At 41.3% G+C, this 27,598-nt stretch overlaps 1 protein-coding gene across 1 annotated transcript in view; it reads right to left on the bottom strand.

The window, feature by feature from the left end:
• Nucleotides 1-8,799: 8,799 nt before the first annotated feature.
• The window catches only part of LOC112566087 (sperm-associated antigen 17-like), a 37,796-nt gene continuing 18,997 nt past the window's right edge, over nt 8,800-27,598 (bottom strand). The window contains 23 exon segments of the mRNA XM_025242035.1: nt 8,800-9,553; nt 10,452-10,586; nt 10,892-11,036; nt 13,188-13,448; nt 13,997-14,115; nt 15,253-15,363; nt 16,468-16,623; nt 17,000-17,089; nt 17,795-17,921; nt 18,197-18,402; nt 18,840-19,006; nt 19,729-20,065; nt 20,068-20,104; nt 20,403-20,714; nt 21,017-21,231; nt 21,541-21,682; nt 22,084-22,301; nt 23,003-23,135; nt 23,788-23,966; nt 24,292-24,415; nt 25,268-25,443; nt 25,677-25,826; nt 26,302-26,469. Coding sequence (XP_025097820.1) covers nt 9,543-9,553; nt 10,452-10,586; nt 10,892-11,036; nt 13,188-13,448; nt 13,997-14,115; nt 15,253-15,363; nt 16,468-16,623; nt 17,000-17,089; nt 17,795-17,921; nt 18,197-18,402; nt 18,840-19,006; nt 19,729-20,065; nt 20,068-20,104; nt 20,403-20,714; nt 21,017-21,231; nt 21,541-21,682; nt 22,084-22,301; nt 23,003-23,135; nt 23,788-23,966; nt 24,292-24,415; nt 25,268-25,443; nt 25,677-25,826; nt 26,302-26,469 — 3,719 coding nt within the window. The 3' untranslated portion in view covers nt 8,800-9,542.

The raw sequence follows: 27,598 nt of genomic DNA on the forward strand, positions 1-27,598 counted from the left end.
AAATAGGCAGTCACGTGGAGCAAAAAGCTATAAGCATTTAACACCATGGGGTGACGTCGGTTCGTATCTCGGGTTGGGACACTTTTCTTATTCTGAATGTGGTGTTTGTTTACAAGGCAGCTGCTTTGCTGTACCTACTGGTGAGGGGTAAAACACCCAATTTTGGCCAGTGGGAAAGAAGAGCCGAACAGCAATATGTACAACGTGTGTTATGCAAAGTAGTTTCTTTTTTCCTCTTTTTAATCATGCCTGAACTAATTACCCGTTCAAAATGACCACACTGCTTTATGATAGAGAATCAGACAGAAAGATTTTATAACAGATGTTTTCGAACTTTATCTTGGAACATTCGTATAAACTCTTCGAGATTTTAGAACAATAAGGGATCAAAACACGTGTTTAGTTTCCTCTGGAGGGTAAGACTAGACGAAATTGTTTTGCACAACTGAATGAACTACATACCCGTATATATACACGCAAACATTCACGCGTTTCTACACACAACCGTGGATGTCTTTATTTGCACAGGCTGACCAAACAAATAAATATGTACTTACAAAGATACTGACATAGACTAAATACATAAATACCTACTTCGCACTTAAGTACAGAAAGATAGTAAACAATAAGAGCATTGTGTCCAGAATCGGTCAATGAAAAAAAATTATTTTAATTTTGATTCTGTTCTTCTGACGGCGATGTCCTGTCTCCTCTCCACGAAAGTACGCACTGCGCATGCGCTGTGTTTGTACCTTGAACTTGACCTTTCCTGACCTTAGCATGTGCTGAGTGCGTGCCAAGACACGACGGCCAGAAAGGAATGAAAACACGGGTGGAAGGTCTTGACTCCGAGGAAAATTAAATCCTTGTCCTTTTCTCGCCGTGGAGAGGTGAGTCACTCGCGCCCCTGTGGGGCCCTGTAACCGCTGCACTCGCTACCTCACCTCGTCTTCCTGGACACAAAGAGCTTCCGAAAGGTCACACGACTCACAAAGGTTGCGGCCATTCAACGTCCATCGACCAACATTTGATCCCAGCTTTGGCAGTGGGAAAAAAAAGACCCTAAGACCTGTTGTCTGATGAGATTTCCTGCTAGGAAGATTAACTGCTGCGGAAATATTCATTACCTGCGAGTAGTTCATGGCAACTGTGATCTACTCACAGGTAGAAAAACTTCAAGTAGGCGACTGGGTCATGGGTCCTGTTTCCAACACCTGGACTCGGGTTATATAGGACGTCATTGATTTTCTGCAGGTTGTTCTCCACAGGACTTACAGCCCTCAGATGAGCACAGCTCACGATTCTACAAAAATTACAAATTAAAAAAAAAATATTTTGAGGCAATTGTTACTGCATAATTGTTTCAATATTCAGCCTATAATTTAAACATGTCTAAACGACAGGGAACCAGTAGTTTTAAATAATTGCCTAGTACATAACTGCTCTTGTCCTCTGGTCGATCAAAACGAGCTTAAGTTGGCAAGAAAATAATTATTAAGTAATTCTCTGGAGAGCTTAGGGTAGCTTCACACTCGTCGACAATTGTCGGATTGTTTCGGAGACTGAGCTGACTGAATGCCGCAAGTCTTTGCTCCAAACCAGAATAGAAAGTTTGCAGAATCCAGCCAAAGGGTGAAGGAGCTGAGCGTGTTTCACTGTTCGAGGATGGTTGGTCACAAAAATCACAAACATCTGTATACCTGACATTTGATTGATCTACCTCAGACTAACGAAAGTTAACGAACGCTATTGTCTCTCTCTTTCTCAAGTTTTTGAAGTCCGAAGGCAGCGGATGAGATCACCCAGTTACTAATAATATATTATAGTAACTGATATAGATTTTTATTTCTCTCTTCTTTCTTCGTCTTCTTTCGTTAGTTCTTTCTAATTTCTTCTCTCTGGAACTCATTCTCCCCTCATTTTCTCCCTTCCTTCATTCCTGTTCTCCCCTCTGTATGAGTTTTTTTTCGAGGGGGAGGGGAGGAGTTCATGAGTAAGTAGGTGTTCGGGAAAAAAAAAACAGTTGCTAGCTCTGATTTCGTCAGAGACATGTCAGAATAAAAAGCCTAACAATAGCATAAAGATATGCGTCTAATTTTATTTCAAAGTAAATATTCGTTCCACATAGCATGACTGTAATGACAGGTCACACAGTACAAGTATCAACACCGTACCATTCTTGTTGCTTTTTACCGCTCGTTGCAGCAGAATGTGCACAAACAAACCACGTGACTTCCCCTCCCCCATCCCAACATTACTCCTGCTTCTGGACGCCCTCGGTAGTAAAAGAGTTAAAAGTACACCAGACCAACGAGCGAAGGCGGAAACCAAACGACGGTTGGTCATTGACGTTAAAGCAGGCCTTACTGTCTGATGGCTTCAGCAACAGCAAGTTCCGCTCTCAGGATGAGTGGTCCAACTGACTGCACCCAGGTCACAGTTTCGGGTGCAGCCGAAAAAGCAAAATCACGCACGCACAAACACACATACAAACAAACAAACAATCACCCACATACACACATCTACGTTTGGCTCTCTCTCTGACACACACTCTTCCATTGTTTATATTTTTGTATACATCAATAACCTTTTTGGTGTTAATTTGCATAATATAGAAAAACTGTACCACTACTCTGCACTTATCACAGAACACAGAAACATACAAAGGGAAACAGTGTAATCAAATCAGTGATCACCCTATGATCAAAGCGGTCACGGCTGAGGATTAGCGATCACCGAAATCTTTGTTCTCTGTAACAAGACCAAAAAAATAATCGCCCTCGACTGCTCATTACTGTTATCAGGAATGCCACAATTCTTCGGAAATGCATCTATCTACGTCGCAAGTGGATTCAGGAACTACGTTTTGCGGAAGTAATGTGGCAGTAATGCGACCTGCAGCTTTGAGAGCCTGTGCCATCGCATGTCATTAGAGAGCCTGTCGCCATTAGCCTAGTGCGCTCATTAACATGCAGGTACAGGAAACCAGTTATGGATTCTTCTCGCACTTTTATGCCGGTGGAACTAAGTGCGGATCTTTTTCTGACCAGTAAAAGGCGAAAAGTTTTACAATAGGAACAGGGAGTGTGTAGGGAGAGGGAAACAAAAATAAAGTGGCCTGAGGCTGTGGTTCATCGTGTCTAGGACACGTCATCTGGAAGGTACTCCTACGACCTACTCATTGATCTTACACATAATTAACTAGCACTACATATTGACTTTACATATAATTAAGTAAGACTACCACCTGCACATTTACCTTACTCGTTATTAACTAGAACTATCATCAAAGATCAAAAGCAGGTCTGATGAGAGGTACGGGTGACTCACGCGCGGTGACGTCATGTGCCTAATCGAGCACGTGACAAATGGTGAGATTGAGTAGAGTAGTCTTCGCCGTTACTTGACTAGAATATTCTTCGTTTTCTTGTAGAGAAGGGTACTGAGACTGTCTCGCATGGAAAGCGGAAGGATGGTTTGTTTAGTTATTTCTTTGTTATTGTTGTGTTATTGTTTTGAAATTTTTAACTTGTTTGTTTCTTTATTTCTTTGTTTATTTCTTTATTTCTTTGTTTATTTCTTTGTTTGTTTGTTTGTTTGTTTGTTGGTTTTTGAAGGAACGTTTTTCCTTTATTATTTTCTTCGGTTTTTTTTTTTCGAGAGCAGAAATTTTGGGACCTTGTTATTTTTCCTCCTAAACAATTTCTCAGTAAAGTGTGGGGCTAACAACCTTTGGACGATTCGGAATGAGCTCGGTGACATCAGGCCGACCTGTATCGAGCCAGGACTAGTGTTCAAGGTACATGTGTTGCTCTAGGCAACGTTCCGTGATAAGCAAGAAGCGGGGAAAGCAGTGGGCAACTTCTCGTCCATGACTGGGGACACGAGAACCTGACCCACTGGGCCGTCCGGGGGTTGTAGACAGGTCGATGCAGCCTGTATCCTGCCGCACGCCGCACGCAGCACGCAAAGGGTTAGCGGGTGGTGAGCTAATCCTCTGAAAGTTTAACGACCTGTGAGAATCACTCCAGACAGAAATGGAGTCGTGAATGAGATAGCCATGGGATAAGAAAGCGATAGTGGGTGAAAGTGAGAGACGAATTTTTTCAAGTGGAGAAAAAGAAAATAAAAGGTGAAAAAAGACAACAGCAGGATTCGAACCGGCACCACACTGAGGCCACGCAAGGCAATTACTGGTTCAGCTTGATTAAAAGGCGGATCAAACGTTGACCATAAAGTCGTAGTTGGAAACGTTCGTGCAAGTAGTTACCCCGGCTAGTTATAACTAAATATTGCTTGTATTGTATAACACATTGAATATATTTTTCTGGCTGGGGCACACGACAGTTGTCAATGACCACACATGCAAAACAATAAAAATCATGTGACACCATTCGAAGAGAATGTCAACTACATCCTGGTTGGCTGTGCGAACTCTGTTACTAATCAAAGTTTTCACAGGTTTCCCTGCCAGACATGACATTAGCCTCGCTCTCGCTACCTCTTGATGTATTGCAGTGTAAACAATCACATATAACATGCAAACAGGGAGTGTGTGTGAGAGAGAGAGACGTTTGACTCCACCCCCGCCATGATGTCTTTCCTCTACACCCCTTCATCACGTGACAACGACCCTCAGCTGAGGTCATGGTTGAGGCTAAACGTGGGCGCTTGCCGGAAGTAGAAGGGTAGTGCCGGCAGTGGCAGGCCCTCAAAGCGCAGGTCTTCATTTGATGACTACGTGCTGCCTGCGTTCCTCACTTCCTGTCACGTGCCTCTCACCGCGGCCTGTCGATGTCCACACAACAAACTGAAAAAGACCAACTTCTGACAACGGAAAAAAAAACATTTTAAATAAATAAAAATATCAATGTAATACTTTGAATAGCAGCAATAATAATCGTAATAGATAATCATAACAATGATTTGCTCATACATCTGAAGACAAGGAAGGACATCATGTCACGGGTTGTACAGACAACCGGAAGGAGCTTGGACAAGGGTCCGTGGTGCCAAAAAAGGTTAGAAAATTAAAGCAAAAACTCAAAACAACACAACTGACAATCGGCGAAAACAGACTGACAGGAGCGAGGAAGGGCGAGGAAATGACACAATTCTGCCAAAAAAAGTTAATTTGTTTTCTTTGACTGGTTTTTATATTGTTGTTTTGCTGTGGTTTGTGCTCGTTCAAATCAAGCTTCGTGAAACACTCCGATAATTCTTTCTCTCACTCAACTCCTCTTCCTCCCGTTCTGTCCATTTCACGTCTTACGTGCACTTTCAGACTTTGGATGCTAAGACCACGTGTTTATGAATCCAGAGAGACATAAGCAACTGCACTCGAATCAACCAGTAAACATTTCGATTAAAAAATAAAAATTAAGGCGTTTTCCCGCCGTATCTTTTTTTCTCTCACCCATCTATATCCCCTCTTACTTATTTCCTCTCTCTCTCTCTTTCCTTTCTCACTCTTTCCCTAACCATCATCTCTCTCTCACACACATACATTCACGCACTTGCTCTCGCTTTTTCAGCTCCAGAAAAGTCAGAATCCAGCGAGGACAAACAAAGAAACAAGACTGTTGGTTTGTCTGGAACAAATCCTGGGACATCAGGATGTTCTTGTTAACTTCTTGGCCGGTGACGAACACAGCTTAATATGTGTTCTATCTGAACAACTAATGAAAATGTATTACCACTCGGAGGAAAATGTTAGCTACACCTTGAGTTGTGATCTTTCGCTGGAAACAGTTTTATTCTCTATTCAGATGGAGAAAGGTAACGACGAAAAGGTATTAATATCGGTTAGTCGAAATGGTCTGGACACGAACCGCTCCGTTCTCTTATTCGCTGCTATGTGATAAACTCCTGTTTTCTTGTTAGTCTCAGAATAGTTAGACAAATTTAATGCGAGTTTATTCAAAAAAGTGATACTGTTGGAATGTTTGTGATTTTGAAAGAAAGAGATCGATTTTGGTTACATAATTTGAAGTAACCGGTATCAGAAGTCCGGCGAGGTTTGCGATCAGAAGAATCAGTAAGATCGATGAAAGGAGTAAGATCGCTGTTGCTCCTGTCTTCTTCTTTGCTCATGTTGTTTATAGAATCTGCATCCTCAACGAAGTCGCTTTTGTTCAGATATTTTACAAATTTTTAGCTTCACCGTAAGAAATGTGTAGAGATTTCTGACTGTTTTTCTATGAGCATCTCTGGTTTAAATGGTTGAGAAATGCATCAGCACCGAATTTTTCAGCGCATTTTTATTGCTTTATTTTTCTCTCGAAACGTGAAACAGAAAAAGTGCGCATGCAACGTACAATTGATTGTGTGTGTGCGTGAGAAAGAGAAAGCGAAGATGAATGAATGACCAATTTAGTTTGCATGGCAAAGATGACTTTCTCGAAAATGGTTAGAGAGCCATTGACCCTTTTTTATTTATTGTTTACAACTTGCTCTAAGGAAACGGCCAGTCTTACCATATACCATATCGTTGGGTGTTTTGCGGCTAACATTTAGTAACTTTTTTTAGCGAAAACAAATGTACCAACTCTATTTCACGAAGCTCATACATACTCCAGTCCAGAAACGTACAACAGAATAGGTCTGATTTGGCTATCAAACAGCTTCTAAACATTGGTGGGATAAGGTCTCCAAGTTTCGGCATTGTTTTATATATTTTTCTGATTCCCTCACGGGGTTTTTGATGCGATATCTTTCGAAATTTACAGAGGTCTAAGGTGTTTGCTTCTAAAAGGTGAATCTGATACTGCAAACCCTCTGGGAGCGTCAGACACAAGAGCTATGTCGTCAGCAAACAAAAGAATGAAAAATCTCTATTAAATCTGAGAATAATTTGACACTATGCTTGCCTTTTCCTATAATGTCGGTATCAGCTTCATTTATTAGCAGCAACAACAGAAGAGAGCTAGTGCTGTTACCCTGTTTAAGGCCTTTAGGTCAAGAGAAGAGATCAGTCACATCCTGGTCACATCTAATCCTGCATTTCACTGCCTTGTACATACTTTGTATAGTAACTAGAAACTTTCCTCCAATATCCCTTTGTCTAAGAACACACCATAATTTGGGTCTAGATAAAAGATCGAATGCTTTAAGAAAGTCTAAGAATGCAACGTGTAATTTTTTTTTGACGTGCGAGGCCATTGCTAACAGTAAAAATGGCTTTTCTAAATCCTGCGTCTCATGCATCAAAAATACATTTTTGTGTTCGACCCAGTCAGACAAGAGCTTGTTTAGGATAAAACTATATGATTTACTGCAGACATTTAATAGGGATATCCCTCTGTAGTTGTCCGGTTCATGTATGCTACCTTTTTGTATGGTGAACAGCTTCCAGACCATGCCTCGGATTATTGTCCAGTGGAAAATATATGATTGAATAGATCAACTAAAAAGGGGGCATTAACTTCGACAGAATATTTAAAGATCTCTGGTATCATACCGTCTAAACCAGCAGCTTTATTATTTTTAGTAAGTTAAAAACGCCATAACATCGTCGTAAGTAATCTTTGTCAAGTTCTTAGAATAGCAAGACCAAGAAAGAGAAGAACAAGAATGAAAGAGGCAAAACCAAGTACAGAAAACTGTAGAAGAACAAGAAGAACAATGACATGGAAGAGAAGAAGAATAAGAACAGGAAAGATCAACAAGAACGAAAAAAGAAAGAGGAAGAGAAGAAGAGATGAATTAAGAGGCAATCGAGACACGGCAGGTCCACAAGAAACCTCCCAAAGTTGCGCCGTCGCGCGATTTACGGAGATGTTGTCGCCCAGGGATCGTCGTCGCAACTAGAGACTGCATTGGTGTGTGTGAAGGACGATTGCAGGCCTTAAACACGTCAGCGACTGACCAAGGGTTTCCTTCTGTCTTGTTGACAGTTGCAAGTGCCTGGCTCGCTCGCTACACCCGGGATTGTGAGGCTTCTCCCCGCGGCCCCCGCGGGGTTCTAAGTGGCAGGAAGTGGCGTCTGGGCGTGAATCTCGTTGACGCATTGTTATTGAGAGCGCTACAGTTCGACATGATCAGTGTCACAGGAGAAGAAATTGATAGATGCTGTGGGCGACTATTCCTCCTTTTCTTTATTTTCTTCGTCTCTCTTTCTCTCTCTCTCTTTTGACGTTCCGCCTGTTTCCATGCTGACATTATGTTTCTGAAGGTTTCCTGGTTTATGAATGGATTTTGAGTGGTTTCTTTTCAAATATTCTTTGGAAAAACAAAGCGTCTGGAATAAAAGCACTATATATATATATGCCTGAGTGAGCGTGGGTAGAGAAGCAATGACCTGTGAATACCTTTCAGTCTCCTCCTATCACTCTTCCTGTCTTTGACCAAACAAAAGAAAAAACTACGATAACCAAAGAAACGACAAGATAAGGACAAAGGCAATGCTCACATTCATCCCCGATGCTGTCGCTCTCGTCGACGTCACAATAACAGTCCGAGAGAGTCGTTGCACAAAAAGCGTTTAAAGTTGAGGAGAGGATGAGAGATAAATAAGTAAGAAGAAATCAGATTTCTAGCGTTGGTCTCTTATGAAAGGTGGTCAGCAGATTGCTTGGCTGTGCTAACTCCGATCATTTCCACTTGCAGGCTAAAGTTTTTTACTATCTCTGGTGTCTAATGTGTATTGAAACCGTGTCTACCGTTAGTCTTGTCGACCTCAACTTTGACTCCACACTTTCTTTTAAGCTTCAACCTCGTGATTCATTTCATAACGGACAAGGTATACTCTAGCTTTCTGCAGGTGTTAAGTGCATGAATTAAACTGTGAACACGCAGAAGTCTTGCGAAAAAGTCTCACATTTATTGATACATTGCATTTACAATCACGAATATAGTTCTTCCAAAAAAACAAAAACTTTCCCCAATGTCTTTCGGCGATTCAAATGTTTGCATTTGTAATATAAAGAAATAAACCACCAACAATTCTTTCTATCACAGCTGTCAGAAAAAATCCTCGTTGTAAAATTTCTTGCCGGCGCTGTCTTTAGCAGACAAGCGAAAACACTTGACCATTTCGACACAGTTCTGATGCTTTTAAAAAAAAAAAAAAACATTGATAGGAAATATTCATCCAGGTAAGACATTCACTGCGTCTCTAGCGATGATAAAGGGCATCTTATCTTACTACTTATAAACATCTTCCTTTCTTTAAACTTTTAGCAAACTAGCTGTATAGTACTTCTCCCGCAGCTGTCACATTCCTCTGTTTGTTCTGTTTGTTCCATTTTCACCCCTTTACCCCAATTCTGCCTTTTTGGCCTTCTTTCATCGGAATGTTGTTTTACGACTGCGGGTCCCGCTGAGCTGATGTCGTCGTCTTACAGATCTCAATGCACAAGAATTGTTGTCTTATCCCCATGTTTGTTTGTTTGTTTGTTTGTTTGTTTGTTTGTTTGTTTGTTTGTTTGTTTGTTTGTTTGTTTTTTAAAGTGTGAATCATATCCCTGCTGCCCGCAGACGAAAGAAGTATACAAAGGATCAGACGCTGGTCAACAAGACTGACTACTCGTCAACTTCAGTCCTTAACTGGTACCTGGAAAACAAAAACACTGCTTGTCATCCTTGACATTAAAATGCATTAAATAAAACTTTAAAATGTGATTTTTTTAGTAGAGAAATAAACAAACTTTTAAGTAAGAGACACTAAAACAGATTACACATGCATGTAAAGCATGTTTTCTCTGCAAACCCAGTAACTGAGACAAGCTTTTCTTTTGGTAAAAATGTAAACATTAATCAGTTTAAAAGTAATACTTTAATCAAATTAGTGAAATACTCCAAGATAGGCTTAAGAATAAGAAATATCTTGTAAAGCAGCTTTCGCACGTCGTCCTGTCAGGGAAGATGGAAATCATAAAATATAAAACGAACTCATCAAGTCAACAGTCGCCAAAGCCGGTCTTTAGCTGTACATCAGGTGGCATTCTCTAATTGTTCTTTACTACCATTTACGCATAATTAAAAACACATTTCATTAAAAGAAAGCTCTATCATTAGAATGTTCGAAAATGCACCTACATTTTCTTTAGAATCTTTTTGACAAAGTGGTGGCTTCCTGTTCTTTGTAACAGAGTAATGATAAAGTCTGTGTCCTAAGACTGTTTAATTTTTGCAATTTCCCTGTTTCATACAAGTAAGAGATTAAAAATAAATAAGCAAACTCCGAGACATCATTGATCAATATCTGCGGTTGTGCCTTCATTATTTATTACCCTTGACCCGGTAGGGCTTTGAAAACAGTTCATAGAAAAAGCTTCACTACCAGGTGTCCGTGAGGTGTAGTGAATGAAATCTTCACTGCTAGGTGTACATGAGATGTGATTAATTAAACATTAATTAAGCATTGCATTTGAGAGTTTCGTTTCGCTGTCTGAGAGAGGAAAGGAAGTGGGGGGTACCGTGAAGACAGCGCGAATTGAAGTCGAACTTACAATAGACCTCCTTGCGCGGTTTGATGATGCCGACGTTGCCAGGCGGTGACTTGGAGATGAGAACCACCCCGGGTGCAAGCCCCACCTTGCCGGCGGAACTCATCTGTTCGTCGTACATGTACGTTGTCAGGACAGGTACAGTGAGTCAAGGACATCTTTCAAACGGCATTGCGGTCACTTCACTTATTTTACGGTTTTGTGTGCGTGTGTCTGCGGACGCGCGAGCGTGTGTGTGTGTGCACACGCGCGCGTTTGTGTTAGATTATATGTACATACGTACGTTCATGTGTCTGATGAAAATGGGTGACGATGGATGATGATGATGATGATGATGATGATGATGATGATGATGATGATGATGATGATGATGATAATGATGATGATGACGACGACGACGACATTCTCGTCATCTTAGTCTCGGCCCACAGCACAAAGGATATAGGCTCTGACTGGCAAGCGCATGATGTCGGTCTCGGTGACGATCTCAAGGTCATGGCTGATGGAGCACGAACCTTCCACTCCCACTGCCCCGAAAGCTATGGCGTACAGCTCCAGCTTTAGTTTGGCACTCATGCCCGCCGCCACCTGCCACAGCACAAAACGAGTCCAATGACAAATGACAAATCTTTATTTATTTACGAGGGTAACAGAATATACAAACGTTATGCTCTATTGTACATCTAGCCCTCGGACTAAATAGCAGAAATAAAAAAAGTTACATTAATTCTAAACAAGGCAATAAAAACAGAGAGAGAAATTATGTACAAACATTGTGAACTGACACGGATTTTTGTGTTCGCAATGGTGACACCAGTCGCACTCACCAACCACGTCCTCACGGCTGGTGTACTGAGATGCAATTTCCGCCTACTGCATACAAAACAACTCGTTCAAAATGGCGACAAAGATCTAAATGGCCGCCATTTTTTGTTTTGTTTCTGATGACTGGCAGAGAGACCGTACCAGCGTCGGGGAAACGTTACTGAACGTTACTGAACTACCCACCTTTTGCTTTTCTTCCTTTTTGTTTTTGTATTATCCGATCAGTGCAGGGTTTTCTCCTCCTCTTCCGTTGGTTTTTTTTCCCCCCTTCTCTACAAACATCATCATTCACAGACTGTCACGTGACCACAGATACGTCTAATTAGCATATGTTCCCAGCTCTCCCTTGACTCCGTAAGCGTACCCATGCTCAATGACATCTACGTTGCTGACCTCTTTGCATGTCACCTACACTTCGAACGACAAAAGTTTGTGTCAAAAACCTCAACATAGACCGCCTGTACCCGAAGTCTGGCTTCTGTTTGTCACAAAGAGTATTGGCGAGTGTTGAGTGGTCATTTGATCCGCTTCATACGAAACGGACGCCGCAAGTAAAATCGCGATGTAATCCCGAACCGTCCTTTCTACGATACGCCAGATTCCCAATAGCATCGCCATCACGGCCGTCCTCTTCACCGTGTCTTGCCTCACCCTGAAATCCATGGCGAGAGCGCCCTCCAAGACTCCTGTTTCTAACTAATGGCCGGCAGTAATTGGCAAGCGCACCCACGGGCGGAGCTGATTACGAGGGAAGCAAGACAAGACAGAACAGTCAAGCAAGGTCAATCACGAGCTCCAGGAATTTCTCTCTCCCACCCTCTCTGCCCACATCCCTCCCCCGACCGCTCTCAATCGTTACGCAGCAGACAGGAAAATATTTTTACCTTTACCAACGACGGCGACGAGCAGACAGGGATGCGTGACCTGGTATAATGGACGACAACTCTCGGGAATGACCAATCCCACGAGATTTGTAGGATTAGGGGGATTTTTTCCCAAAAAAAGTATACAACAGGTTAACCACGTTCCACAAGAACAACAAACCCTTATGGATATGACCCACGACAAATAATGGCTTCATTTGTAACATTTCTTTTGATGAAAAAAAAACCCTCGTCAACAGTATCTATTCTAAGACGCCTTACGTTTAACGACTTTACGATTATGCGAATGGTGTGATGACGTAAAGATTGTCTTCCTGCAACAGGTTTTGTTCGTACAGGATTGTATTTTTTAATACGTGTTGACAAAGCTGACCTACAAATTCCGATGATTATCGGTTTGTCGCTAAAAGGAGATTTCCAGCTGCACGAGACACTGACAGTTATTATTCGATCGGCTTTCCTTGAGACTGGATCAACACACTTGCAGTCATTACTTCATTTCAAGGCTGGAGGGAGGAGAGAATCGTTGTTGCAAGGGAAAATGTAGTATTTAGGGATGTTTTCTTCTAGTGGCATGACAGGCCTACAATAACGCAAAGTCAGGGGAAAATCCGGGCAGGGGGGATTACCTTTAGGGGGGAGTTCTCTCGCAGCACTCTGCTGGCGAGATTTACTTGTCAACAACTTATTCTACTTACCGGTTAGGCAAAATCAAAAAAAAAAAAATAGTAACGGTCGTCTAATAGTCAGATATGGGTGGTCAAAATTCACAAACATTACTGCTGGCAAAACTGAAGTCGATAGGCAGAAGAAGAAGGGTAGAAGCTGAGCCACTCTCAGAACCTCGTGATTCAATTTCAGTCATTCTTTTACTCATCCACCAATTCATCCATTCATTCATGCTGATATTTATTCATTCATACGGACATACAATCCTTAATATAATCATCCTCAAATCCTCTCCACCAACCCCCAACCCCAGAAAACGTGTCGTCTTGAGCGTCCTCGCTCTCATCGCCTAAAAACTCACGGGCCCCGGCTTGTAGAAGACACGCAGACCTGTAGAGGGCGGGGGTTGACGCACGTTGAACCTGCACGAGTCGACGCCCGTGTTTTTCAGTAGCACCACGAAGAGGTAGGTGGATCCTTCGCGAAGCACGCCGAAGTCGACCTCCTCCGGCAACAGGTTGAGGCCCCGCATGCTGCGCAAGACGACGGCTCTGTCCTTTGTCATCCCCACGGCTGCCGTGTTCCGCACCTGACGCCGGACTGGTTCTTCAATGTAGCGGAACTGGTGCACGAGTCGTTGTGGTGAGGGCAAGAGAAAAGGAAACACGAGATAACAGACAAACAGAAACTGAGTAACTCTGTATAACAATAATGCTAGTTAACAATACGAGGCAACAGAGCGCCAGAAAATGTCGTCTAAGACGGAGAAGGTCTACACCAAAACCGTGCAAAATGTTAGCATGTTGACCAAAGGGCCAACACATCCCAAAACCACTGGTTTCCTGTGCCTTCGCACACCAAGTTGTCAGTCTGGGACTAACATTGATCTCTATTTGGTTAGAAGGGCCTTGCGATTCATCTAATCACGACAGCAAACAATCCAACACAGAGACTAAGGCATGATGCTGCAGACGCTAACCTTTGACATAAAGTTCTACACCATGGTAGGAAAGATTAAAGCATACGTGGAATTACAGTCAAGCAAAAGCAAATCTCTGTGTGTGTGTGTGTATTTCAATCAGTAGATTAGCTTGAAAATAAGTTTAAAAAAGACATGACATGCCTGTCTACAAAACAAAATAAACGATCCTAACAGATTTTGAGACCTACCCTCATGTTGGTCTGAGCACCCGGCCTGCCTCCCAGGAGAGAAGATGGAAGTGGAACCGGATACTGTCTTTCATCACCTGTTACGGACACCCCGAAGGTTTGTGTGCTATCCTCTCCGTCTGAAATTACAAATGTTTTTATTCTTAATAACCAGTCGTAAGAACAGCTTAATGTCATACGTTCTTCGGTGTTGTTGGGATGGCGGAGGAGATGGGGTGAAGGTTTGAGGAGGAGTGAGGAAAGAGTTATAATTAGGGTTGTTCTTGATGCTCGTGGTTTTAATTTCAAACACTAGATGACACCAACAGGATAGGCAAAAATTAGCTTCAAGTTTATCTTTATTTTAGCTTTTAAGCCCTTATCTAAGATTCACCAACTTTTCCATCTGTCGAGCGTGGTTTGTCATAAATTTGTTCGCTCCAGGTAAAAGCTGCTACTACAATTTATTACTATGATGCAGATTGGCCTGTTACACTTTTATGGTCGTTCAAGCTTCACTAAGCACACTTAGCTTGAACCACGGATCAGGGAAATTATTTCCCCTGTCTTGTTGTTTTGCACCGTTATGGAAGCTGTCGTTCTGTCCTAATTAATAAAACATTGTAAGCGCTCTCTCTTCCCGTCACGGGCAATATATAAACAGTGCTAGTCATGTCTGTCAACCTCTGCTGATTTAAGGAGTCGGCGCCCACACACTCTTCCTCCTTGATCGACTGATCAAGACTCCATTTGTGGGTGGAGCTCCCTGATCCACACCTGGTCACGTGAACGTCACGTGCCTCGCGTTTGGACAGTGGTTAGCAGGCTACTCCGGCATGACGACGGCGGTGACAGATATTAACGCCCCTTTTTTGACTGACGACAATGACAGTTTTTAAAGCAGCCAATCGCAGAATTGGGTTTAGATCGGATGACAGCTGTACCTGGTGTTGATATTAATATTAACAACTACCTTTTTCAAGCAGATATCAGCCACAACCTTCAGCTTCTTTTTTTTTAAATTCCGATGGGACTTAAGACTGTATATAATGAAATCAAAGATCTGGCGACTTTAAAAATATCAGATTATCTACTTCTTTATTATTTTCTTTAGCTTGAAAGCAGCGAGTCCTCAATCAGCCACGACACACTGACCACATGCCGCGGCAGTGTTCGCTGCGACGAGCGACTGGGGTCAGCACGCATGCAAACTGAGTTTTCTTATGGCTACCACACGAAGCAACAGGTTAAAAGCTTGAGTTTGAGCTTATTCTTACTGTCTTCTTCCTTCGGCTGTTCTGGTATCATGGGGTACTCCCCTTTTACCCTGGACCCAGCGTCTGAAGAGCTTTGCACTCCTCCACCAGCCTTCTGGGGGGAGGGGTTAACTGAAAGCAACATTCAAACCAACGAAAACGTGCAAACACAACGCAGACAATAAAAAATGGAAACATAATCATCAAAGAAATGAAAATCGAAAAATAAAGATTACAGCAAAAAATACATGATATGGCCGCAGAACTAGTTTCACGGTACCCTTCCAGGAATTAACAGCAGGTGGAGGCATGATTGTAGATGGGAAGAAGATTTCTGTTCATCGGTGTCGCAAATGAGTGGAGAGAGTGGGGTGGGATGCACGGATAAAACTGATGTTGAAGAAACTTGTTTACACCAAAAAGTCACCTTTGTTCTCTACACTTCGTAGGAAAGTCTAGGAAACTCTTCGTTACAATAACTGTTTGCAGCCAGACAGTTCCAGACCTCGCTGGTTGGTTTATGATTTGTTTGACAGTAAATGTTTATTATCGACATGATGACAACGGATGTTTACTGCTGCTCGCTGATTGTCACCAGATGTACCACAGCCAGCACATAGACATTATTCTGTTAGAACCTATTCACATTTACAAGGTATGGAGCATAATAATAATAGATGTCCCTTCGCATCACTGGCTTGAGGAATAAACTATCTCTGAGGTTTTTGTTTCTTTTGCAGACATTGTTTTAAAATTTTATTGCCATTTGCTATCATACATCTCTTGCTGGTTCTTCATCCGGCGGCCGCGGCGGCGGCAGTGAAGGTGGTGGTGCAAATATGTTTCTTTGTCTGCAGGTCAGTAAAGTTGATGCAAACAGTTTTCCTTTTATCTGCTGATTTGCATTGCAGCACTGCATCGAAGGGAGGTCTGCAATGTTCTGACAATGTCAGATCCCTTTATAAGAATGTGTGTGAGCCACAGTGTGGATGATTATAAATGGGCTGCATGCAAACAGTCTGTAAAAACTAAGGTTAGCATGTGGGTCACAGACCCACCAAACCAAACACTATGACATCAGAGAGACGTGCAAAGATAACAGTTCGGGAGTGGGTTAAGGGAAGCGCTGACAACAATCGGAAAAAAAATAACAAATCCAAACAATAAATAAAAACCAAAAGGAAAAGAAAAAGAAGAAAAATTACGTGGGTAGTTCAGTAATGTTTTCTGACTCACCAGGTCTCTCTGCCAACACCTTATTGGCGTGGGCCGGCGTGGGGTTCAAAGGTCGCAGAATGGCTGGTGAACTGTTATGTCCAGCGTGCCATGGAGTAGGGTTTCCGGGCCTCAAGCCCCTGGGCGTTTGAGTGCCGGAGTCGAGTGGCGTCCAGCCTGTATGGAGACAAGTAGAGGGAATCCGAGCATATTTTATAACATACAGGGCATGAAAGGCGCAAATGAAATGGCCTTTTCACATCATGTTTCCAGCGCAGCAGACTATTAGATGGCTAGATAGAATTAAGCCTGCTTTATATGGCAATTGCCGCACATGCAGTGAGGCAGACATTAGATTCCAGATTTCAACTCCTACTCTTTGTCCCCTAAATCACATCAATGCTCACTCATTAGCACAACTAATACCTGCACAGAGTCGACAGTGACTGACCGCGCAGTGTGTGGTGGTTGAGCAGCGGGAAGGGGTGGAGGGAGTTTTGAGAGGACAGACAAACAGTTTCTATCACCAGGTAGCACATGCCTCAATCCTTACCTTGATAAGACACAGCAGAATCAGACGAGACCGGCAGTTTGCTTGTCGCGTTGTCAGTGCGGTCGCTGGTCTGGGAAAGGTTGGCCCGAGCTGCACACAGCAGGTGAAACAACGCATAAGAGCATACACCATGGTCGGCTACGGCTAGCCACCCGACCTACTTCTCTTAATAATAATATGGCGATTCACACAGCTTTGAACCTGGTTCAGGGGGATCAGCGATCAACTTCGATTGCTGTATCGCTTGGAAGGCCCTTCTTAACCGGAAAAATGCCGCCAAACGTTTGACCAAGATTGACAAAGTTGGAGGACATGTACCACTCACACCTTTTGTTTCCGTTTCCTTTAGGTTTTTTTTTTTTTTCATCATTAGAGTCTACAACACCTATGCTGTATGCTTCATCAATAGGTCTGGGCACATTAAGAAACAAATTTGCATTAACACCTATTAAAGCAGTTCGTGGCTGATGCCCTGAAACAGGTTCAGACCAGCAACAGGGGCCCAGTGGCGTAGGAAGATGCTCGGCTTTGGGATGGAGGGGAAAGGAGGGTGCTGTCAGTGAACGACGTTCACATTTTTGCCTCCTTTGTATATTTTTCTGAAGAGGCAGCTGCTCCCCCCCAACCTTTTTTTTTTAGCATTCTATGCACAAGTTAAGAATCCTTTGAAAAATGTAAACATCTTTAAACGTGTTTTAGGCATTTTAACCGCCTTTCACGCATTATCGAGCATCTTTGCATTGTTCACACGTGCTGCGTGTAGCTAGTGCAGTGTGCTGAGAAAGGATGACTCACGCAGTGAACTTCCACTCTCTACGCTGGGTGGCAGGGGAAGTTGCCTAGAGTTGACACGAACTGCCTCACTTCCGTCCCGTCGCGGGTCTTCAGTCAGTTCATTCATCATCTCGTCCATGTCCTTAGCCTGCACAAACCAATTCCGAAGTCAAGGAGGTAAGTTACAGGCAAAATTGTCTGCTACAGCCATAGTTTCAAGAAGTCATGTCCCCATCAGTTCATGAAGAAAATATGACAAGACCACTAGTCCAAAATGAGAGGCTGTTAGCTAGTCCTTTAGCTTCAGAGGAAAATTTGCCGCCATAGCTACCTTTAATAGAGAGTCTGTCATATCCGGCAGCTAAAAGAAATAGTTAAATCCCAAAGTCTGCCACTCGTTCAAGTAAAACAAGTTCTTCTCACCTGAGTCAGAAGAAAGGCCTTGCCCATTTCACTCTCAAAGTAATTTGGGATCTTCTTGTCCCTCAGAAGTGCCAACCCTCGAAACTCTTCCACCAGTTCTCGCTTGTCGCGTTCCCAGTCTGCCTCGGTTCGCTTGGACTGTGGGGTTCGAGGAGGGCTGGGCGGAGGTGGGCGAACCCCTGACTCGTACATTTCTTTGACGTGCTCTGGTGAACGGCCAAAGTCCAGAAAGAGCATAGGTGAGTACCCGAGACAGACAACAATTGCTCCTGTGATAAATAATTCTGAGATTCTATATTTGATACTGCTTACAAGATTTTTTTTTCGTTTTTCTCTATTCTTTTCTATATAACTATATCATGTTCAGTTGCTGGGTTTTTTTTTTCCCTAAACAGAACCAAAAAAATCCAAAACCTTAAACTATTAATAAAACTACAAAACGCTAACTGTTTGAAACATATCACTTTCCGATAGCAACAGAAAGTCAACATTATAAGCAACAGGCTTATTGCACGCCAAACTTCCAGTATAAAGACCGGGCAGGACGACTCTGCCTACTTCCAAACGCACCTGGAGTCCATGCGTATGAGGCTGCACTAGCTACCCGTGCGAGACTCCCCATGCAGTAGAGTGAGGTACATACCCTGCTCAGTCAGCGGCTGATGTAGACGCTCCACCAAAGCTTTCGTCAGAAGGTCTGTGGCCTTCATCTTCTCGACCTCGAGCCGCGGGTCTATCAGCGACATGGCGTTCATATTTTTTTTGCGCTGCCCCACGTACTCGACGTATTCTGACAGGCTTTGCTTCAGCCTGCGACATAAGTCACGTGACTTTGAAACTGCGATCATCCCTCACCATCCTTCAGCCTTACCACATCCCAGCTACAGCAGATTGCGTCCTAGTTTGAGATAGATGAGATGGATCGCTTCCCCGCCTGCGAGTATTTTAAGTTGAGCTCTGACATATTGTGTCCCTTGCTGCCAAAGACTGCGACCTCGGAAACTTTTCAAAACTCGATTCTTACTTTGAGTTCTCTAAAGTTTTCTTAACTTTATGCTCACCTCCCCAAACAAAACAAAAAATTGCCATCCTCTATTGGATATGTATTAGTTTGTTCTATCTCCATCATGGCCAAAATGCGCTAAACCAACATTAATCAGAAGAGTTGCTCTACGCCGACTCAGCAGCACAGACCATTACAGTCCGGTAAACTAATGCCTAGTAAAGGAAAATATACTTGAGCCGGAGGCGAGGTGTGAACCCACAACCTACAATCTTCACTATCTTAGTGACAAGTGCTTTACTATTGAAGCGCCAGCGGACTGCTCACAGAGAGAGCGGGAAAGAGAGAAACAGAAAGCAGAAAGAAAAAAAAGCAAACAAAAAATACACCACGAAATAAACAAAAACAACAAAGAGACAACCCAAGAAACAGGGAAAAAAAGACACAAAGAAACAAATAAACGATATAAAATGTGAAAAAAAATCAGAGCTTTTGTAAGGCTAGTCATAAACAAGGGACAGCCACTTACTTGGCCCGCAAGATGGGCGTGACGGGCTTGTACTGCACCAGCTGCCGGACCTCTAGGATGTTCGGGCAGCGGAGGATAGGAACGCGAGTCTGCACCTTGACCGTTGACCCCACACTCAGGCCACGCCCTGCGTTTTTGCCTAAGTGCGGGCCGGGCTTCTTGTACTCGCGTGGCGGCAAGGTGATGAGGTCGCGGCACCGCAGGCCCTTGGGCACGATGGACTCCTCGTGGTACTGCTTCAACCACCGCTCGGACAGGCCACCCAGCATGGGCTTCAGGATCGTGATGCCCACCATCCCCGGGTACTCCGGTACCGGTTCTTTCAGCACCGCCGTGGCGGATTGCGTTCTGCGGCAGTCAGGTACTCGGCAATGTCCTGGTACAGACGACAAACAGGTTTTGAGCAAGATGATCGATCGAGGATGAGTCTTCTCCTGGCTGAGAGATGCGTCATCTCTTAACCAGACAAACGTTTGGCAAAGCTTTGTAAAAACATCAAAACATTCATTTCTACTCGAATCTGTCTTCCATAATGTTTCTTCCTACCCACTTCCTTTGAGTATCTAATTATTTCTGCGCCCACTTTCACCTGACGGTCAAACCATCTCATTCATTTGTCTTGCCCTCACCTATCGAAAGCACCCATCCCCTTCCCATCAGCACCTGGAACTCACCTGGTACCTGAGCAGCTCAGTGCCGCTGCCATCGGGGTTGATGATGAAAAAGCGCGGAGCATGCTTGCCATAGCGGGTGTAGGGTTTGACGTCCTTGACCTCTGACATCAACTGTACGTTGCTGCCGTTAGTCTCTGGCATGTCCTCGATGCTGGCTGCAGGTGTGAAGCCAAAGTCCCCAGTGTAACTGATGTTGAAGGAGTTGCCGATGGGATCGACAGTCTCGCAGATGATGGAGGCATTATGGCGGAGGATGTACTGCTGTTCCATGCCCGGTTGCAGCTGCTCCATGCGGCTGCGTGGGTAGTATACCTGCACACCCAACTTTCTCTCTTTATTTCTTGCTTTATTTGTCTCTATCCTACCCTTCCCTCCCCAATCTAGGTTCGCTTCCTACCCACTTTAACTTGGGGTTTTTTTTTTGTCTTCTTGTCATCCTTCCTTCTTTTCTTACTTCTTAATCTGTATCCCTTTCCCCTCAGATTCTTCTGTATATTGTTAATTTATTATATTTCTCTCCTCCAACCTGTTTTTTTCTCTCTTATTCTTGTTGTTTCACTCACTTTCTATCGTCTACAAATACAGCAGAGTAATGTTGGTAATGTCTCACTAACCAGTGTTCCTTCAGTGTCCACCTCGATTCTACCTCCACACCAGTGGTGCAGAATGTAGTAGCCATCTGGGAAGACGTTGATACTGGTTCCAGATCCAAAGACTGTGAGATTTTCTGTTGTTGCACAATTGAACTCCACTGTGGCATAGCCAGGGCACTCCACCTTCACAAACTTTAAAGTCTGTGTCATCAACTCCTCTTCTTCATTGTGTTGCTCTGCAAACCATTCGAGCATAGAAATTATGTTATAAAACATTTAAATATACACAGGCACAACAATTAGTACCTTTATGATTCATGCAGACATGATTCAGCACTGTATAATTTACATACATGTTATTCAAGAATACAAGGTATATATGGGAGCATACAAATGTACATAAAATTCTATGATTCTGTAGTATGAAAATCCAACGCTCACATTTTCTCATTCAAAATGATATACTGTTTCCATCATAGCATATTTTAAAAATAATATTAGATATTGTAAAATATCATCTTAACTTGTTTGTTCAAAACACTTACCAGTATCCACAGGTTCCTCACTGACAGGCACTAGAGTGTCACGGTAGTACTCTGTAATGCGGGTGCCATCGCTGTGTTCAACAATTTGTGTTCCATCTGGATAGTTGACTGTGATGACATGGTCATTTCTTGTGGCCATAGTCTATGCAAAAATATAGATATTGACAATGATCTGACTATGCAGAAAAAAAGCTACCAGACTTAATAATCAAAATGAGTGTATCCCTCCAAACATTCTCATAAAACTGTGTTTTAGAGCAAATTAACACAGTATATCTACACTCACACACACATGCACAGACTTTGTTTTAAAATGACTTAGGTTTTATGAATCTCTTAGCTATATTTTTGAAATTTTCAGAGCAGTTGTCTTAAAACTTTTCAAAGATGAGACTAGTTTAACAAGATAAAGAACGCAAAATTAAACAAATGTGTGTGCGTGTGTAATAGGTATACATAGGTATACTAGGTGTTTGTGTGTGCAAAAGCCTGCATGCATACACTGGATGCTAATCATCTGAGTCAAAATGTGACCAGCAGCACCTGCTTAGTGTCAGGGTCAGTTGCTACACATATGAGCGCAGGTGGCAGCTCCTCTTTGATTCCATTTGACTTTGTCCATCTAGAGCCATCTGGGCAAGTCACTTTCCAGACGCTTGGCTTCACTATCTTCTCTTCCTCCTGCTCTCCCAAAATAATAGGCACCTGTTCAAACGTCTTCTCTGATCCACGGGGATGTACCTTAGCTGAATTACGCCCAACTGACCCCAAAAAAAAGAAACAGAAATCAAAGAATTGAAAACTTGAACACACAAACTTCAGTGTTTTACTTTCTAATTAATATTTTATTTCAGGGACACTAGTTCTGCAGAAGATTACTACCTATCCTAACCACTCCTTTGTTCTCAAGGTACAGAGCTCATAAACTAAGCACAGTGACCTCCCCAGTGTTGTTGTTTACCTCTAATTCCTATATGTCTCTATAAACCTAATACCTAATAGAAACTACAATAGTAGAAAAGATTAATTCATATATTAAAGAATACTTACTAATTTTTTTAATAATCTTCTGTTTCACTTTTAATACAACCACCTGAAAAAGTGCTTTAACACTAAGCACTTCAAGCTTGGTGGGTAAGAATACACAAATAGATTCCCTCATGCACTTCAGCAACTCTCCATCTTCCTCTGAAAGATTCATTTCCCTTAGTTCTCTTTATTACATAAATCTATAAATAATTGTTTGCTTCTTAACGCTTAATATGATGCTGCTGCTGATGGTGGACATAGTGGTGGTGGTGACAGGAGAGGTTATAGATGTGGGACAAAGCTACATGATGTTTCTGCATCCAGATCTAATGTGTTTTACAACTTATTTTTTAAGAGTTGCTGGCCTTACTTTTTTCATATGCACAGAGATGCATGATGCTTAATTGAAGCTATGCTATCCTGTGTCACAAACCTTTCTTTGTGGGTGTTTCTCGATCACCTGCTGCACTGTGAAGACTTGCCCTGCTTTGGGGAGAGCTATCAAAAGTTTGGGGCTTGAGCCAAGAGCCAGTGTGGACAGCTACTGTTCCATCTGCATATAGTACCTGTGGAAAAGACACCTGTTTTTCAACAAGAGCATCTTCTGAAATAAAGCAGCAAAGTCCTCTACTACCCAAAAGCAAATGCCAACAAATAGCCATAGCTTAACATTATATATCCCCCTCATAGCATTCTTGCATGGAATCACACTAAATTAAACATAGGTATACAAGTATGTACACACAGACACAATACACACACAAAATCACAAGTGTTTACACCAAATAAAATTTTAACAATAATCCCTTTATGCCGGAGGTTGAAATTTTTGTGCATGAAATTCATGTATGGGACCTATATTCAAGATATTCAAGGAACAATGATTTGAAGAGAAAAATTATTTTGTTCCAATAATGAAACATGAGGCACAAATAGGTTAAAACACAGACATACACAATCACAATTGTAGTCTCAAATTAAAATTTGAGATTAGAATAGCAAACACCAAATAACCAAATGAAAAAGATTTTGAAGAAACTGATCAGGAGCGACCAATGTTTGATAAATCTGATGAATGATATTCCTCCCTGACACCTAGGTAAAATAATTAGAAATTAGCACAGAATGCTTCAAATGCTTTCTTTATTTAGTTTTAAACTATGAGCAGCAATCCTGTTAGATATGTATCTATCCTCTTGCATCATTCATAAAACCAACCTCCACAGATTCGTCAACCATAGTTTTGATGACAGTTCCATCGCCTGTGATGATCCGCGAAACTTCATTAGCGACGACCTTGAGTCGAACTGCATTAGAGTCTTGAACCCCACATATCTTAAAGGGATAGAATTGCTTCACAACAAGTCGTCGATCATTTTCTGATTCCGGGACCACACCTGTAAATGAGGGAACTAAAAAGCGTCTTTGGAAGCAGGTGTGCTCCATCTAACTTTGTAATCAACCTGCCAATCATTTTCTGATCATTGTTCATTGGCATTTTGTTCACTTTAATCTTCTGTTTTATTCAGCACAAAAGACAGTTTTAAAATGCTCCAAACTGCACAAAGATTTTGCATATCATTTTTTATTTCTCATATACAAAAACCTTATGTAACATTCCTTTGGCGCCAAAATCATGTGTAAATTTTATTTAGTTCTTCGCTGAAATACAGTTTTCAAATGATTTTAAGAATATAATAGAATTTCCTTTGTTGTAAACACCTGCTAAGCTTTCAAGAAAGTACTGCACGTGCAGGCCATCTGGGGTAGTGATAAAGAGTTCTTGAAATGGCTGGAGTAGAGGTTTCTCTGGAGCTTTCTCTTCCAACACTGCATCCTCTTCTACCTAGACTCGACAAAATACAGCAAAATAATGTGGCAGAAAAGAACGAGAATCTGTTTTTTTATCAGTAATATCTTTCTTCTCCCCACTGCTACATGACTATTTAGTATAGCCAGAATCAGCAGACATATTATAAAGCAGAAGTCAAAATTAACAAACGTAATATGAAGCAGGAGTCCAAATCAGATGTAATATTGAGTAGATTTATTATAAAGTAAGAGTCATGATCAACAGATCTTTCATAAGTATTTTTTAAATTTACTTCTTTATCCAGAAAGAAGATATTATACCAAGAATAATCCAGTGTATTAAAATATATGATGAAGAATTATTAATATACACAGTTTTGACTTTACCAAAATAAAGTCTTTTATCATTTCTTGAGTGAGAACAAGAAACTGATCAAGCTGAGAGAGAGAAAAAAACTAAAATGTCATGCATCAAACCCTGATCAACAAAAGCTCTTCAAGTTTGTATACCCAGCATTTTACATGCAGAATCATAGATACTTCCCAACATTTTCACACACTTGCTTGAATTTCTTCACTTTGGCATTCACAGTCAGGCAGAAATCACATTAAGCAGACTGATTAGCACTCCAACACTTTAACAAGACTTTTGGATTTCCCCGGTTAATAACTACTTCTAAGTTTACAAGGGACTGTTGAATGCCAATTGATGTGGACAAATCCCAACCTAGCCACCTGGCTGAGGTATAAAAAGAAAAGCCTTTCCCAGCCTATGGTCATTCTAAAACCCACTTCACACTTTAGCCAGAAAGATAGAGCCCTCAAAGCCAACCTTTGGACATCCAGTATCATGCAGGTTTATCTCACTAAGTATAACTGTCTTTACCACAGCAGTATGTTCTGGTGACATAGGTGCCTTGGGAGATTTCTCTTTCTCTTTCTCTTTTTCTTTCTCCTTTTCCTTATCTTTCTTCCCTTTAGGTGAAGCTGCGATTTGTGGCTGCTGAACTAAGTTGCACACTGAGGGTTCAGGTGGTATAGGTTCCTTGGGCTTTTCTGTAACTTTGATGAACATAGGACACACACCACACACACAGATTTTAATGCCAATTTCTTAAGAATTCTTTAAAAATTTGTTCAGTTGTGGTAAGAGGCTGGCTAAGAACCCTGTTACACAATATGAATTTATGTAATAGTATGCTTTGTACACACAAGTACATATATGCCTTGCCCATGTTGCGTCTAGTATGGCATAATAAAAAGCAAACCAAAGGCTTACTAAACTATAATGTCACCTTGCTCTGTAGTTCCAGTTGAAAAAATCATGCCATCAGACATGCATGCAACGATTGAACCAAACTGACTGAATGCCTGAGTTTTATTTTTGTCTTCTGCTCTGTCCTTGTCTGTCTCAGAATCACTGGAGTCCTTACTCTCTTTCTCTGCTGCAAACAGAACACAGATTATTTGTAATTATCAGAAAAATAAATGAATACACTTAAAAACATTATTTACGCACTAAATTTTACCATGCAATAAGTACTTCATTTATTTTAAACTATGACGAGCATTCATTACGATCTACCATCTTTAGTGATGCCATCTTTCCATCCAAGAAGTATGCTTCTCTTATATTCTATCATAAACCCACATTATATTTCTACAATACTTTTCCTAGTTAATGCTATTCCAATTATTATTTATTACTAATTGATGATTATTTATGCTTGCTTAACACTTCATCACCATTTATCTCTGATTGCTCAATATTTAATTAACTCTGGCTGCTCACTTATCAAAACATTTACTCAACAATGTGCAAATTTTGACAGTGGACAATATTTACAGAAGTCTTATCATGACTGCTAACACAAAGAAATTGTAATTTTCTAACACTTTTTTCCTAACTCCACCGCTTACTTTTTTCCGATATCTCAAAATCAGCTTTTTCAATGCCTTCTGGTTTTTGCTGACGTGAAGTCTTGATGTCTAGGTCTAATTCCTCTTCAGTCTGTTCATAAGGGTTCAGGAGGTGCACAGTGAAAATATGGTTATCTTTCACAACGGAGGCACGCACCATTGTTGTTCCTGGATTAGTATCAAATGATATAAACACGCTGTAATAAAAATTTAACAAGTCAACATAAAATGCTTTCATATTTTCAAAGATTAACAAGATTCTAAATGTTTCATCCTTATTAGAAAAAAGTGTAATTTGTTAAAATATAAGCTTCTTATAACTATTATATATAATTATATATCATTATAGTATTCTTCATTATAGACATGTTTCTTTTTGAATAAGCCTACCATCAAGATTACAGGTATTCTAGTATTCTTATGACCATTACCCTTATTTGCATTTTCTATTTTGTGGGCAGCAATGTGCACCAATCAAGTTTTGTAGCAAAAGTTTTTTAAATCTTTATGTTGCAAGCCTAAAAGAGTATTTACAGAAGTGGGAATCAACATCAATCACTATAAAAAAAAAAAAAGAAACATTGGTGAAAATGGCTGATGTGCTAAAGAATTGGATTTACAATTACAAAACTGAAAGAAATAAATTTCCCAACAAAATATCTATTTTGACTTGACAGAGTGCTATATAACAGTGCACCAATGACTGGGTTTTATGACATTGTTAATTTCTTCATGAACAGAAATATCATGCCACAGCTCTCAACAATAACGCAAAAAGAGATGCAAAAAATATTTAAGAAAGTCAGTGCTTGTTGACAAAGTTTGCTGTTCAACTGATGAAATAGCTATATTGTCTGCCACATGAATCATATGTTGCTAATAGGATTTTACTGTCTTTTACTTTCTTGTGACTGTATATGGTTTTAAGATAATGGAGACACATTGATACACCTATCAATAATATTGATAAAGTTTGAAATCAATGGAGGTTAAATGAAGAAATGTTTTTAGATCACAAAAATATCTGATAATGATAAAATATGATAAAAGTCTTTTCATGTAATACTTTGTTTTGAAAACCAATAAGGAATAGAGCTAGTTTTCTTTCTCTTCACCTAAGCAAACTTCACAAACTGTGCAAGCTTTTCTGAGGATTTTGTGTTCAAACACTTTCCCTTCCAGATATGATGCTCACACTGGGATGGGGTTGGATATTTTAGTGTAGGACATTTTGCACCAACAAACTGTTTCATACAGATAAATTTAAAATTCACCTTTTTGACAATGATTACATGAT

The sequence above is a fragment of the Pomacea canaliculata genome, linkage group LG6 (assembly GCF_003073045.1).
Source record: "Pomacea canaliculata isolate SZHN2017 linkage group LG6, ASM307304v1, whole genome shotgun sequence".
NCBI lineage: Eukaryota > Metazoa > Mollusca > Gastropoda > Architaenioglossa > Ampullariidae > Pomacea > Pomacea canaliculata.